The sequence below is a fragment of the Chaetodon trifascialis genome, chromosome 8, assembly GCF_039877785.1.
Source record: "Chaetodon trifascialis isolate fChaTrf1 chromosome 8, fChaTrf1.hap1, whole genome shotgun sequence".
Lineage (NCBI taxonomy): Eukaryota > Metazoa > Chordata > Actinopteri > Chaetodontiformes > Chaetodontidae > Chaetodon > Chaetodon trifascialis.
The window spans coordinates 4,023,031-4,038,409 of NC_092063.1; the positions used below are offsets into that span (position 1 = coordinate 4,023,031).

Consider the following 15,379-nt stretch of genomic DNA (forward strand, 5'->3'; position numbering starts at 1 on the left):
AGATATGTGATCTGAGTGAGTTCCCAGAATCCGAAGTGAACAGATGAATGCTGTTTAACCCCAAGGTAGCCTCAATAACTGTCCCAGAAGTGCTCTGAAACAGAGATTTGGTGACACACGACTTTAACCCCCGTTTAGTTTTCATAAGCAGCACATAAAGATTTAATGAAGGCTTTATTACAAACTGTCATGTAGTAATGAGCAGATTTATAACAATATAGAATATTTCTTCATCGAAAATATTAATAAACATCTGCTTACATCTGCATGTTAGTGTGTTATAAACCGTTTATCAACTGTTAATTTAATGCTTACAAATCCTAAATAAAGGGGTTGAAGTTACTCAAGTACTCTATTTTATACTTGTGCTGCTCAACTTTCACAGGGATATATTGTAGTTTTTTTACTCCATTACATTGATTTTAGTTTTTCATATTTTACATATGAAACGTGATGAGCAGAGAGAAACAAGAGAATCCTTTTCTGTAGATTTACGACACAGCAGCGCACACAATAAAATGATCTCAACCTTAAAATGCTGCTTACACATGAACGCATCAGTAACAGTAATACTACAATACAGTCATTAGTATACAGTACTATCTGCTGTGGAAGGAGTCTCTCTGCATAGTGAGTACTTTTGCTTCTGCAGAGATGAGCGTTATAGTAGCGTTATAGAGCGTTATATTAAATATAAATACTCAAAAAACACAAAAGTATGTGAGTAAAAGTATTTTCTACAAAGCCAAAAGTACCAGAAGTAGAATCAGACTCATGCAGACTGAGCGGCTCCTGTCACAGTGGTATCAGTGATACTATAGATCCTATTTTTGGATCATTATCACTGATGTATTTAGATGTAAGCAGCAGTTTGGTGGAGACGCTTTTAATGTATAGTATTATGGAGTAAAAAGTACAGTAGTTTCCTCTGAAATGTAGTACTGTAGACAGAGTATCATAAAATGGAGACACAAAATTAAAGTACCGGTATCTTGAAAATACACTGAAGCACAATTCTTGGGTAAATGTACTTATGTTACATGTCACTTTTCTCCAGAAGGAGAAAGTATCCATGTACATTTACTCAAGTACTGTACTACCACGTTAAAGCTACTTTATACAGTACTTGTACTCCACTACTATTTTCATAGAGAAATACTGCACTTTTTTACTCCTTTTTTCTTTAATACTTAAGACTTTACATCCAAACACACATGAATATGATGCATTTAGTGCTGCGACTTTCTTGAATTAATCAATTAATTTAATTAATTGATAAAATCCAGAGATTTTTTTCTTGCTTGAAAAACTACAACCAATCAGTCAATAAATCAAAAATCAAAAATTAATTGACAGATTGTTTCACAGACTGAAATACCCAACAGTCAAAAGTAGCTCCACCCAAAGCATCAAAACGCAGTAAAACAGAGTACTTCTGTTTTTATACTTTAAGCACATTTTGCTGCTACTTTTTAGTCTCTATGTCAGTAAAATGATCAAAGCAGGACTTTTACTTATAAGCAGTATTTATACAGTTTGCTTTCAGTACTTTTACTCCAACAGATCTCAGTACTTCTTTCCTGCAGTGCAGTACTGTTTAGAAAACTGTCCGTTTTACAGTTTCGGCTTAACACGGTGACATAAAGCGATGACGCAGTGCGTTCCTGACCTCCCCGCTGTAATTCTTCTTCACCTCCCTGAACACATTCTTTCGCCACCTGCCGTCTGTCTGCGTGGAAAACATGAGCGAGCAGAGCGGTACGACCGGTCCGCGTTGCTTTAAAGCCATCCAGGCTCGACCTCTCCCCTCAAACCACCCCATTACGCCGGATTAAACCATTAAAAAAACGAGGGATTGTGAAGTATTTTCAGCGTTTTTATTCTGTAAGACACTTTAAAGTCATTCCTGAAAGAGGAAACACATGATTTTGGTTCATAGCACATTCATGCCTGGCAAGTTGAAATTATTAAGACTACATCCACAAAAAAAATGTACAAATCATGGAAGCTAACAATATAAACAATATCTTATATATATAAAACAATAGCAGGCATAATAAATATTACACATAAACAAAAAAACTAAAAGTAAACACAGTTAACCTATTTGGTTTGGAATAAGGTTATAAATCACTGAAAAGCTGAACGTCAGTGTGAGTGTTAAGTTTCTGTGGCGGTCGACTCTTTTTCATGTTAGAAATCTCCTGGAAAGACGAGCGCGAGCTCTGCAGATTCACTCGTGACAGAATATCCAACCCAAACCTTTTCTTCAATCTCTTTATCGTGTTCAAGAAACAGGCGTCGCTCGAGCGTCGGCCGCCTTTCTCTCCTCTGTGACCACGTTCATGCCGGTGCACTCGCGTTTGTGGCTTTCATACATTTAGGCCTTGGGCGTGAGTGGACACACAAGCCGTAATATATATGTTTAGTGCAGGAAAGTCCTCAAAACACCTTTAGTCGCCCTTATTCAGTTACTGTCTTTCAGATCAGCTCATCTCCTCCTTAGTCCCACATACTAAATGTCATTAGTTCAAGCACGATTAGAAGGAAGGAAGCTGATTGGTGGAAACGTCGCTGTGGGCGCGCCTCGTGTCGACCGGCTGCTCGTCCATCTTTGGGCGTGTTGGCGTGTTCACAGGGGGTGGCAATCAGTTTTGGTTCAGTCAGGAATCGAGGACCACGTACAATTCGAGCACATTCATACACACACACGCGCGCACACACACATCTGTACACGAGCAGACACAAGCAGCAAACAATAAATTCAGATTCATTGTGAGACCGTGTGGCTGTAAATGTAAATTCACTCCTTGGTGATTCTTCTATTTAACATAGATAACTGTGCAATTTTCATCTTTTTTTTCTTTTGTTGAAGCAAACCAGGAGTAGTACAAACATCAGGAGGACGTCCCGGGTGCTGTTTCTTAGGCTTAGTGTCCCTCTTTTTCCCTCCGCCCGGACGCCTCCTCCTCCGTCTGCAGGTGAAGCACTTCCACACCGTCCCGCCTTAAAGGTCCCAGCCCCCGTAATGCTACTTCAGTTGCAAAGTGCAAGCAGTTAATGTGTCTCTGTGCCTCTCCCTTCCACTCGAGAAAATTCGGAAACCAATGCAACAGCAAAAAAAAAAAAAGGGGGAAGTTATTGTTCAAATGCAAAAATGGTCGATCAGTGTCCAGAAAGCAACAGGGAGGGAGAGGGCAGCGAGAGAGAGAGTGCATCTGTGTCTCAGGAAAGTCCGTCCATCAAAGCAAACAAGTGTTGTTCCTCAGTGTGGCCACACGCCACTGATCAGCTGTTTGGAAGAGTGGTTATACCTCCCTGGAAATGAGAGAAAAGAAAAAAACAACATTAACATAAACGTTCCCTAAAGTTAAAAAAGCTGCACTGGAGCCACATCCAGTTTAATTTTCTTCACATTTAAGGAGTGGTTCAACACACAAGAGCACTCTGTCTTTAAGAGCTCTGTCCAAATAGACTTCTTCATATTTTTGTCATTTCATCCTTCATCTTATTTTACAGTCATTTTTTGAATGTCCATTCTGTTATTATTATCATTATTAAGTCTGTACGCTGAATATGAGGCTACAGCCAGAAGCCCGTTAGCTTAGCTTAGCACAAAGAGTGGAAATAGGGGGAAACAGCTAGCCTGGCTCTTTACAAGATGCACTAAATAGGACAGCTAAAGCTCACCAGTCAACACATTAATGTGTGAGCTTTAAAGGTGCCAGGCTAGCCGTTTCCCTCTGTTTCAGCATTAATGCTAAGCTAAGCTAAGCTAACCAGAGCTGGTTACTACTCTCAATCTATGCAGCGTCTCATTTAAAGTGGAGCTGAACCCATAAACTGGTGACCGGCGTGGAGACTTACGATGCAGTGAGCGTGGAGTTGAGGACCAGAGTGGTGCGTATCCTGTACAGCTGAGCAAGCGTCAGCTTCTTGTGCTGCTGCGCCGGTGATTTCCTCTTTTTGGGCGTCACTTCCCCTGAATCACCGGCCGTCGTCGACTCGTTCCTCTTGGCCACGCAGGCAGACGGCGCCGTTTCCCCATCCGAGCTGTTGCTTTGGGACCCGCTGCTGTCGCGTGTCCCGGCCGGCGCCGCGTGGCCGTGCCTGGCCTCCGCCCTCCTCAGGGTGGCGCACAGTTTGTCGGAGGGCATGCTCACGCTCAGGCTGTCGTCGGACTGGTCGAGGTCACTGGGGAACAGCTCCAGGCAGTTTTGGCCCAGCTCTGACATGCTTCTGCTGTGCACCAGCGACGACGTGTCCATGTCCCTGTGCTGCGTCTCAGTGCGAAGCGAGTGCGTGTGGGATATGGGGGCTTTGCCGTGGAGGCGCTGCAGCAGGTTGTCCTCGGAGCGGGACAAGGCCAGCGTGGACAGCCTCTGGAGACAGTGGAGACGTGGCTGAACGTGAGGCCGCCGACGAGGTTTAGAGGACTGGACTACTGACAGCTGGGACCCCACTGAGGCGGCATCCTCCTCTTCCTCCTCCTCTTCTACCTCCTCTATTCCTGCCTCCTCACCCTCCCTGTCCCCCTCCTCCTCCTCGGTCTCCTCTCCTGCGCTCTGGCCCTGCTGGGGCTGAAGTTCTCTCAGGAGGGACTCGGGGGAGAGGGTACCATAGGCGCTGTCCATGGAGAGGGAGCGGCACTGGGGGTCCAGCTCCTCGCCATCAGGCCCCGTCGCCTGGTCGTGCTCAGAGTAAACGCTGGAGGGAACTCTGCGGGGGCTCGTGGACTCAGACTTCTTGACCTCAGACCTTTCAGACAGGGGAGCCACATCAGAGTCCTTTTCAGTGGTTCCCTCGAGGTTCCTGTTGGGGGCCGGAGGGTCTTGGTGTTCGCCTGGTTCGTCAATGTCCATCACCGACAGGGTCTCCGTGGAACCGTCTGATTGGCTGAAAGGAGACATTTGGTTGGTTAATTGGACGATTTAACAACTTAGAGTTCCCAAGATCTGCTCCATTAAAGCTGCATTCATTCAGACTGTGAGGATTTGAGTGTTTTTATCTCATCGTTTGAACCAGAACTTTAAGAAGTATGAACGTCGCCGCAGGCTGGAGATTAACCAGCATCTGATCTTGTTCTTACTTAATGGATTTGTTGCCAAGAGTCAGATGAGAAAATCGGTTTCATATCTGCAAATATGAAGCTACAGCCGTCAGCTGGTTAGCTTAGCTTAGCATAAAGACTGGAAACGGGGGGAAACAGCTAGCCTGACCTGTCTCATGCAGCCCCTCTAAAGCTCACTAATTAACGCATCAGATTTTGTGTGTTTAGTCCTTAATTATAAAGATCTTTGTGGTGCAGGAGCAGTGACTTTGAGTGTTGTCGTCACTGTGAGGCAACAAGATCTTCTCATTCAACTCTCAGGAAGAAACCAGATTCTCCAAAATGTCGAACTATTCCTTTAAGCTGTACAGTTGTTCACTCTGGTACCTTGAGTTCTGCTGGTCTTTGTGCCTCAGGCATGGAGAGCTGGCAGTGGAGTTGCTGCTCTCATCCTCTTCCTCCTCTTCCTCCTCACCCTGCACACACCTCTTCAGACTGTTCTGCTGCCGGAGGACCTCCTCAGTGCGGAGCCTCTGGAGCTGGTTCTGCGGTGTAACCACACAGCCACGTTAAGCAAACAAACCACGAAACACAAACATTTCACAGGAGATGAAGCGGCTTCCCAACCTGGACGTTGCAGATTGCATCGATCCAGCTTCGCCCCTGGGTGGCGCTGTTGGCTTGGAAAGTGTAGGCTGCCACTGCACTCTTAAACTCATTGAGGTAGATGAGGATGAATGAACCTACAGAGATGAAAAGAGAACAGCAATCAATTCAAGGTTAAAACTTATTTATTTGCTCTCTATTGCTCCTAAAATTTCTCTCTTTCATGCTTTTATAAACTGAACAATTGTTGTTTTCTTTCGACATCAGATTTGTCTTAACAACGATCTTGAGTTGCTTCGTGCGAGCGCTCACCAGGGTCTTTGAGCTCCTTACAGACGACGTTGTGAATGAGGAGGGGCTGGCGGATGATTTTGACTTTCTCCACTCTTTTCACCGGCTTGGTAATTAGCAGCAGGTCAGTGAACAGGACACAGTGGACGTCCATCTGCAGAGGACACAAACTCATCTCAGAAACACATTTTGTTTCGCATGTCAAGCGTTTTATGTGAAACGTGACAGCAGATGTCGGGTGTAAAGATAAGAGCTCATCATGTGTTTACAAGCAGCCTTACCCGACTGTCTTTGCCCTCTTTCATCCTCAGCGCTCCCTCCAGGTGCAGCTGTCGCGTCTCCTCCGGTGATATTCCTCTCATGGGAGCCATCAGGTCGAAGCGGTTGTATTCCTTGAGGATCTGAGAGGGAAAAAGGCAAAAGCGTGAAGCCGAATGTTACGCCAAGGCTCGTATGCGAGGATCTGACGAAGCGGGAAATCGTTGCTCACCTTCTCCACCTCCTCACTGCTGCCCTCTACAGCCTCGTAGGAGTCTATGCGGGCAGAAATGGTGGCCAGCTTCTGTTGCTCCTGACGCTGTCGCATCTGAGAGTCCACGCTGTTGATGAAGCCCTCGACTGCTGCCACCTGGAGGAGGAAACGCACAGAAATACACGCACGTTCAGACATTTTTCAAAACATCAGAAAGGCATCGTATGTGATCCATCCGTCCGCGCCCTCACCATGCTGTTGACGACGTCGCGGGCCGACGGCTCGTCCGTCTTCTTCAGAATGCTCTTCAGCAGGAGCGGGTATTTGGTCAGTCTCTGGTGAGGCTTCGCCACCATGTCGGCCAGCTTCAGACGGTTACACTGCTTGTGCATCTCTCCCCACTGAATTGAGCCAAACAAAGGCAGGAAAAGAAACATTTAACGAGCCAGAAATATGAAGAAAACTAACGCGGGGTGCGTCGGTACAGGGTGTACGGTGGGTGCGTGGCATCGAGGCGTGCGGGCGGGGAGAACTGACCGTGACGTAGGTCCTGAAGAGCTCATTGTCCCTGAGAAGTGTGCGCATGTACTCCATGCAGCCCTCCTCCTCCATGCAGTAACGGATGTAGGGCTGGAACCTGGAGCCAAACTGAACGCACACACAAAGACGGATGGTTACTAACAGCAGCGTGAGCAAGAACACATTTATTCTGAAGCCAACGTCGTGTTTTTTTGCATTTCAAACTAATCAGTGCTCTGTGCTAAAGTCTGCAGACGGATTCTTCCCACTGACCGTCCTGAAGCCCTGCTGCAGGTCGGTGGGGTCGAGCAGAGCCCGCGCCTGCCTGGCCTTCTCCAGCACAGGCAGCATGACCTGGTTCCACAGCGACGTGTGGAGGCGGACGATCTCCTGGATGTTGCTGAACAGCTTGGCGGGCTCCACCTCCGTCAGCAGGCCACTCTCCTGCAGGTTCAGCAGCCCGCACAGGAACAGCTGTGGAGGGCGACAGAAGAATACGAGCTGCTAAAGCGTTTTATCCAGACGTGAGCGAGACACTAAGCTGACGCGAAGCCTTTAAAGCCGCAGCTCATCAGCCGCAGGTTAAAGCGTAATTCTTTTTCAGTTTCACTTACATCAGTGATGACTCGCAGCTTCTTTATGTAGGTGGCCTCTGTGTGCAGCAGCTCCCATATCGCCTCCTGCTGGTGGAACTGTCGCCTTGTGAGTGTCTGCACACGCACACACACACACACACACACACACACACACACACACACACACACACACACACACACACACACACACACACACACACACAGATCATGTTATTAACTACAACAAATATATTCTCCTTAATTATCACAGTATTCCAGCAGTCATGCGTTCATATTTAAGTCACGATTCCTGCTGACAGCTGAATGCGTTTGGAGCTGAAGTCACTCAAACATCGAACGTGAATCTTTCCTCGTGGAGCACTTGGCTTTTTTCTGTTGGATGACTTTTTGCGGGTGTTAAATCAAATTCTGTGACCTGATTAGTGATTTCAGATACTGTATACTTCCACAGCGAACGGTGTTATCGCATTTCGTTTTGATTGCAGCTGCCATCGTATGTAGAGAGTCACAATTTGAAAGTGCAGTGCACGGGACAAAATATATTAAGTGATGAATTTATTAATTACCAGCCATATTTTGAACTTTCTTTAAGAACGTCTGCCTAAATGTAAGAAATCACACCGTGCACGGGTTGAAACTGTGAACTGAATAAGGTGGAAAACAAAACTCATTTTACTCTCAGCTGCTCTTCATGATGTGATTGGTGGCGAACACGGTTTAAAAGTTAACTAGAATTAACGCCTCGTGGTTGTTTCCCTTCGCCAACCAGTCAAGCAGCATTTACATCCACGTCTGTCCAGACTCACAGTGTCTGTAGTGAAGACTTTAAAGGAAGTTATTGCTGCATCGACGTGTACGATTCCAGCGAGAAACACACTGAGGACTGACGGAGAGCTTCGTCGCACGCTGCAGCGACAACCACCTGAAGCTCAACATCAGCACAACCAATCGGCTTGTGGTGATGCTGCTGCTTCACACACATCTTGAACCCGGCAGCACAGAAGATCGAAACAATCAGCGCAGTTTCAACGTGGACACCCAAGATTAGCGAGCCAATGTGAAGTACAGTCACACTCTGCCGTCCAGTAACTCATTAACAGCCTGATTACTTGACAGCATCTGGAAATCACCAGCGATCAAGTCAGTAAAAAGTCTTACGTAACTGACCGTTGAGGTGAACGTACAGTGTGAGAGACTGTGACATCGCCCCGTCTCACAGTGCCGGTTAGTCGTGTACACATGACCAGCTGGAGGCCGACGGCGGCGTGTGATGGGCGTTGCGAGTTACATCAGCGTGTCCAGTAAAGTGTTTTACAAGCGTCGTTGTGGGAAAACAGACAGCGGGGCAGGTGGGACAGAGATAAATGAAGAGGAAGTAAGAAGTACGAAGCAGGATGCCGGTACGTATGCACTGCAGGCGATCAGCTGCCAGTCAGCGGTTATCAATGTGAGCTTTGATAAGGGGCTGCAGGGAGGGTATTGGCGGAGGGAGGGGGGTCAGAAAAGATGGAAGGGGTTATGTAACTTCAGCAGGAGATCCTGTGATTTTTTCCTCACTGCAGGTTTAAATAAAAAGTGACACTGACACTGTTGTTCTGAACGAGGTGTGTTTGTGGGACAGGCTGCAAACCTCTTCAACATCAACATGCAGACCGTCCCTCAAATGCGCCGTCTGCGTTGCTCGTACCTCTGAGTTGTCCAGCAGCATCTGCCAGCTGTCCTCCATGGCCAGGTTGGCCTCCTCCTCCTCCTCCTCCCAGGAGTCCTGGTGGAAGGAGAGCTGCCGCGGCACCTTGGGCAGCCCGAACAACGTGTAGGAGTGGAGTTTGCTCTGCAGCTGCTCCAGACGGTCCAGCTCCTGCCACGAGACACAGACCAGTTAAAAAGCACACCTAATTAGTCTGAACAAGGTTAACGGAGACAGACAGACGAGACATGAAAGGAACTGTCCTCTTCTGTCCTTTGTGTGTGCATTTGTTGTTACAGTAAGTAAAGATGAGTGCACACATTAGCATATAAATCCTGTCTTTACTGGCGCCTTAATTCTTAAATCCAACAGTAGCTGCTATTCAGGCCTTTGTTCAGTCTGCCGGGCTTGATGTAGTTATGAAAATGAGCTCTGTGCATTGAGACCACTTTAACAATAGAAGAGCAGGGTGTGGGGGTAAAAGCTACAGCGTGGAGGGGGAGGACGGACCAGCGGTCTGCGGTTCATGAACCTTTAGAGTTCTGCGCTCATTAATGGCGACAAATTGTAGCACAGATTCAGGAGTAAAGTGATCAGTGAGCACGCCCTCCAGTCCTTTTCAAAGATTGGTGAAAAGAGAGACTGACAGCGGTTTCTCCCCACAGTGTGGAGGGTGCAGGAGGTCCAGGTCCCGGTGAAGGATCTCTGGCCCTGAAGGGGTTAAGGGCGACACTCAGGGTGAATAGAGATGAGCCGGGAAGTGACAGGTGACTGACAGATACTGACTCTGTGTGACATCTGCTGTTGTGCAGGATGTGACCTCAGGAGGTAGCGTGTGTGTGTGTGTGTGTGTGTGTGTGTGTGTGTGTGTGTGTGTGTGTGTGTGGGCGTGTGTGTGTTTACTTTATTGGAATGAGAGTTGATTATTGTTGAAAACCTTTGATACAAAACTGAAAGAAAGGTTTGACATTGTGGGATTTCACATCTCTGTTGATTAGCTTTAGAGAAGGTAGGAGGCAGATCGTGTTGGACGGAGCCCGCCTAACTGTTTCCTCTGTTTCAAGCCTTTATGCTAAACTAAGCTAAGCTAAGCTAAGCTAAGCTACAGAGACGAGAGGAGCTAACTCTGCTAAAAAGAGTTATTTTAGTTAGTTTTTAAAGGATGATGGAGAAAACACTGAATGGAACTGAGTGAGGCTTTTCAACTCTTTTCCAGAGCTGCATGTGAGCCAACAAGTCAGGAGACGTTGAAGGGAAATTACCTCACCAGGCCTCGGGGGACACGGCCTTTCCGACCCCCTCCCACTGCTGCTTGCTACTGTTTTGTTTGCTTTTTAATTTTTCTCTTTTTTTTTAATCTGAGACATGTCTGGGCTAAAAACTTGCCTCCTACAGCTTTTACAAGCTCTAACCCCGAGCCAAGAGAAAGTGCCCCACTGTCACGTGGTCGCCGCTGCCTGATCGGCGTTACCTTGCCGAAGGGTCCTGCTCCAGCGTTGGAGCTGAAGAAGCCGCTGAAGCGGCTGGCGGCGCGGTTCTTCCAGCTGTCGGGCCCGGCCCCGACGCTGGACAGAGAACCGCCGATCTGTCCCAGAGCATCCGGGGTAGGAATGTTGGTCTCCCCCAAGAACTCGGTCATGTTCTTCCTCCGTCGCGCCTGACCCTGCGAGGCAGAGAGGACAGACAAAGAGAAAACTTTACACAGTGTAAAACAAACAAAAACATGGAAGAAGATGGACGGGCACGAGCCATTCTGTCACTGAGGAAGAACAAAAGTTTCCAGCCGGACGTATGGAAAGAGACAATGAAGGAAAGGGAGAAATATACAAGGACAGGATAAACAGGAAATCAGAGGGGAATTCTGTGCGAGGGATGACATCAGCGGGACCGTTACCGCCACCCCGATGATCAGACACAAACAGGAGAGGGAAGGAACGCCACTTCCTTGCAGCGAATGCTCATTACATCACAAGAAGCAGGCGGGACGTTGTTCCATAAGGACAGGCGGCCCGGGTCTGGCTATTGTCCCCCCCCCCCCCATTGTCAGCCTGTCAGCAGGCCCCGGCGAGCGCCCTCGCTCACGCAATCTCTGTCCATTTTACGAGCAGCCAGCAGAGCAAACAAACAGGGGCCACCTCAGTATCTGAGGAAGCAGTTGTTTTTGCCGTTAAGAGTGAGGAATCTGCTGGTGGGGAGTCAGGCCACTGACCCCCCCCTCCACTTCAAACACAGTGACAAGGAACTCACATTCCAGGACACTGACACCGCTGCTGAAACTGACCGACCATTCCAACGAAATTCTTTCCTGACCATCACCCCCTGCACACACACGCACAAACACACACAAAACACCTTCGCCCACAGCTGCTGGACTGTTCACAGACACAAAGGCGTGCGTTTGGTTTCAGATGTTTCCCTCAAAGCCCCCGAAAATGTCCATCGATGCAGTGAATACAACATGAAATCTGCTGCTGTATTATTAATGCACAACGCTGCAGCAGAGCCACAGAATCGGCCAATGACAGACAGTTTGGTTGGAGGTTCGGGCGTGTGATGCTAATGTAGCTTCAAGCAGCTAGCTTCTTTTTACCTCCACACCATCGCATTTTCAGCCCAGACTGAAGACTCATCAGCCTTCACGCAAAGCCACACGAGGCTTCACGCCACCAAGGCCTGTGAATGTGTGTTTAATGCTCCCCTTTAGAGTCAGACGTGGTTTTTGTTGATTACTCAGGACTCCTTTTCTTTAACTGACGGCCAATTCGAGCATCTTTTGAGCAGAATGCTGACCGCAGACAAAATGATTAAGTATGTTTAAGCCAAACAACCTGCAGAGTTTTATGAACTCCTCTCTTCCTTCATCTGAATGATGGCGGACGGATAGAAAGGAAAGTTTCTGAGAAGAATAACTCGACAAAAACGGGAGCAGAGACGGTCAAACTTTGAATAAATAGACAAAAAAGTGTTTTAAAAAAGAGCCTTCTGTGGTTGTGCGTGCTGCTACGAGAAGTAAATAAGACTGCAGATAAAGACTTATCACTGTATATCAGTTTCTGGCATGTATATGTAACAAAATGAGATGTAAATATTATGAGGAGCTCTGCTCAAATTGTTCTGCATTGCACAGGTTCCCATTTTAGGAAGAATGTCCTCGGCCTTTGTGGAAGCACTTAACCAGAGTAAAAGCACACAAGTGGCCTGCACAGAGGGGCTTGACAAGGCAATAAATCTGAGTGGGGGGGTCCTTCGGGTTTTCAAAGGGATTTTAGTCCTTTTATCATTTTTAAACGATGACCACAGAGAAGAGGGACTGCAAAAGACAGAGTGAAAGTGACAAATTCAGGGTCACGTTAGGGAAAGAGAAACCAGCCCAGAGCCGTTCGGGGGCTTTTTAAGGAAGAAAATCTGGGCCAACTGGTCAAGGACACAGGTGACAGGAAATGTTCAGTTTCCATAGACAAACAGGGAGAGCCTGGACCCTGAGCCGCTGACAGCACCGAGCGAGGTGAGACCCTGTTAGAGGAGGCTGCGCTCGATGCACGAGGCTGATGTTTATTCTGAGAGGACAGAAAAGATGTTTCCCCAGATCACTGTCCTGTAGTTAACACGCTAAGGAAGCAAACATCTTGGAAATCAACATGAAACTGGTTTCTCAAAGACAAAGAGACAGCCAGGAAGTTGTAATCTACAGGACACGGACAGAAGTTTCTCACAGTGCTCACCATTGAAGCCAGAGGCATGTCAAAGGTAACAAAAACCATCCTAATCCTCCAACTGGATTCATGGATCGCAGCCCATTCTGGAGCCAGCCGCCGCACTCTCTCAACTTCTAGCCTCCTCTCTCCGTCTCCACAAACGCGTCCACGCCGTCCGGACGCAAGACAACGAATCCGTCCGAGAAGCCGAGCGACAACTGCAGCGCTGCCGCGTTATGCCCCCATCCAGAGAGCGCGGCGCCGAGCTTCACGCGGTCCTGAAACGTCCCGTTCCAGCAGACGGGGTCCGGGTTGCTCACCGAGCGTGGTGTCTGGGTGCCGCGTCCCGTCGTGCCCGACAGCAGCTTCTCTTTGAACCGGGACGTGTCTCTGTCCTGTCCTGCTGTCCAAACAGTCAGCAGTTGCATTTCATACAGACACTGGCCTGAAGTCATAGCAACCAGGAGGATCCTGCCTCATTGTGTTGGGCAGGAAAGAGGAGGCAGGACCCGGGCCGCCCAACCAAAGGAAAAAAGAAAGAGGGGAAGGCTGATCTGAATATTTGGGGGTGGAGTCAGCGTGAGAGCTTGCAGGGAGCTCCCAAACACATCCTGGTGCTCTTTAGGTCAGTCAACAGGCTGCAGAAGCAGACATAAACTGTCCCCTCACTTCCTCTAAACACACACCAACCATCTTTTTACCATTCATGCAAAATGACCTTTCATCCCAGCATCGCAAGAATAAAACCAAGACGGGGTGAGTGAACGCGGACGGGACGCCTCGTTCTTCGCTCCCATTTGAAGTTGCTCCGCTATTCTTTGCCCTGTCTCAAATCACGTTTTCGCCTGGAGACCTTTAGACAATGCCACGCAGGCTGGTCAAAACAAGGAAAGAAAGTGGGACGATAATGGCCGAACGGGAAATCCCCTTTGTTTACTCACACGTTTCAGCACATTTAACAGGCCGCTCATGTCGGGGCCGATAAGGCGCACAAGGCACCTCCTCGAGGAGCGGCGCGAGCGTCTGGAAACTCCGCAGAGGCGAAGCTGTTGTTGACCGACAGGAAATGAATCTGCAACAAGTCGAGTAAAAACGAAAACAACAACGGTTTTTCATTTTCACTCGACTAATGGCCGTCGTCTTGTCCTGACACAGTGCACATTAATCACTCTGGTGATTGTTATCAGGGTTTGTTGTATTCCTGCATCTCATAATACTGAAAAACTTCAGCTGAAGCGAACGGACCCTCATAGCAAACACTGAGCTGCTCCACTCACGTCTGCCTGACTAATTATGTTTACAAGGTCTCCCTTGTGCCTCCTGTGTAAACCTGTCAGTCAGGACAGAGGGCAGCGAGATCCCTCTTTACAAAGCTGCTCGCTCTGGGAACTGTGGCTGGTGCGGTGGGTCTGGAGGGGGGGGCCAGTTAGGTTAACGATATCAAGCCTCGTGTCTCCTCACAGCCTTATCTTATCAAGGTGGTTTGTGGCGTTAACCTTGGCCTGGAAAGGGGGAAATCTTTAAAAGGGAAGGGATTGTATTAAAATAAGTGGTGACAAAGACAGAGCAGCAGAGCAAAGAGACCCCCCTCTTCTGCTTCTGCCCCCCGCTACTGCCTCTGTGTTAGCCAACTGATAACAACTCCCCTTGATCAGGTTTGATTAATGGTGGGAAAACAGCGTGACCTTCCGGAAAGTCTGGACACACACACACACACACACACACACACACACTAACACAGGCGCTCACTCACACACTCACAACCAGGAAACAGAAACTAAAAGGAGCGCGGGTGGTCGACACACGCTGCACGTTTCAAGGCCTTTTGGTCTCGATAATCCAGAGCTGATGGCCGCCATGACAGTGACGTGAGCTGAGGCTGAGATGAGATGAGAGCTGCAAAACAATGCTCCTGTTACTCGACCCCCCCCCCCCAATCATGCACAGCTAATATAATGAGACCCCAGCCGCCGTCACACTTCACTCAATACACAATCACATTTGAACACTGAGGCTGCAGCAGGCTTCAGCAAAACTGACTGTTTTCAATGATGTTCTTCCTGAACTGTGTCAGTATGCTCAGTCCAAACCCCAAATATATTCAGTTTACTAACATGAATGACAAACAAAAGCTCAAATCTTCACATCTGAAAAGCTGGAACCAAGAAATATTTTGGCAACTGGTGCAGATTCATTTTCTGTGGATGCGTTAATCGACTCATAATCGCATCTGTAAAACACATTATTGGGGCTGACAGCAGCACGAAGTGACTCCTTCACGGTGCCATCAGTCTTAGAAAAGCACAGACGTGCCAGCAAACGTCTCACCTGACAGTCACTCGGTGCTGCTTTCGTGTCAGCAGAAGGTGACTCAGGAATCTCTGAAACCACATGCAGCAGGTCCCAGCTGTGCCAGGATGTCAGACGCCCAAAACGAACCATTTTCCGCAGACGAAAAGAAAA

At 48.0% G+C, this 15,379-nt stretch overlaps 1 protein-coding gene across 4 annotated transcripts in view; it reads right to left on the bottom strand.

Annotated features, from left to right (window-relative positions):
• Window positions 1-1,857: 1,857 nt before the first annotated feature.
• The window catches only part of plekhg5b (pleckstrin homology domain containing, family G (with RhoGef domain) member 5b), a 66,079-nt gene continuing 52,557 nt past the window's right edge, over window positions 1,858-15,379 (bottom strand). For all 4 annotated transcript variants that reach the window (XM_070969029.1, XM_070969030.1, XM_070969032.1 and 1 more), the window contains 13 exons: window positions 10,693-10,884; window positions 9,222-9,392; window positions 7,553-7,648; window positions 7,212-7,412; window positions 6,957-7,067; window positions 6,671-6,820; window positions 6,438-6,575; window positions 6,229-6,348; window positions 5,969-6,101; window positions 5,678-5,793; window positions 5,438-5,595; window positions 3,868-4,896; window positions 1,858-3,318 (listed from right to left, as the gene is read on the bottom strand). In XM_070969029.1, the coding sequence (XP_070825130.1) occupies window positions 3,309-3,318; window positions 3,868-4,896; window positions 5,438-5,595; window positions 5,678-5,793; window positions 5,969-6,101; window positions 6,229-6,348; window positions 6,438-6,575; window positions 6,671-6,820; window positions 6,957-7,067; window positions 7,212-7,412; window positions 7,553-7,648; window positions 9,222-9,392; window positions 10,693-10,884 (2,625 nt within the window). In that variant the 3' untranslated portion in view covers window positions 1,858-3,308. The remainder of the gene's footprint in view (window positions 3,319-3,867; window positions 4,897-5,437; window positions 5,596-5,677; window positions 5,794-5,968; window positions 6,102-6,228; window positions 6,349-6,437; window positions 6,576-6,670; window positions 6,821-6,956; window positions 7,068-7,211; window positions 7,413-7,552; window positions 7,649-9,221; window positions 9,393-10,692; window positions 10,885-15,379) is intronic.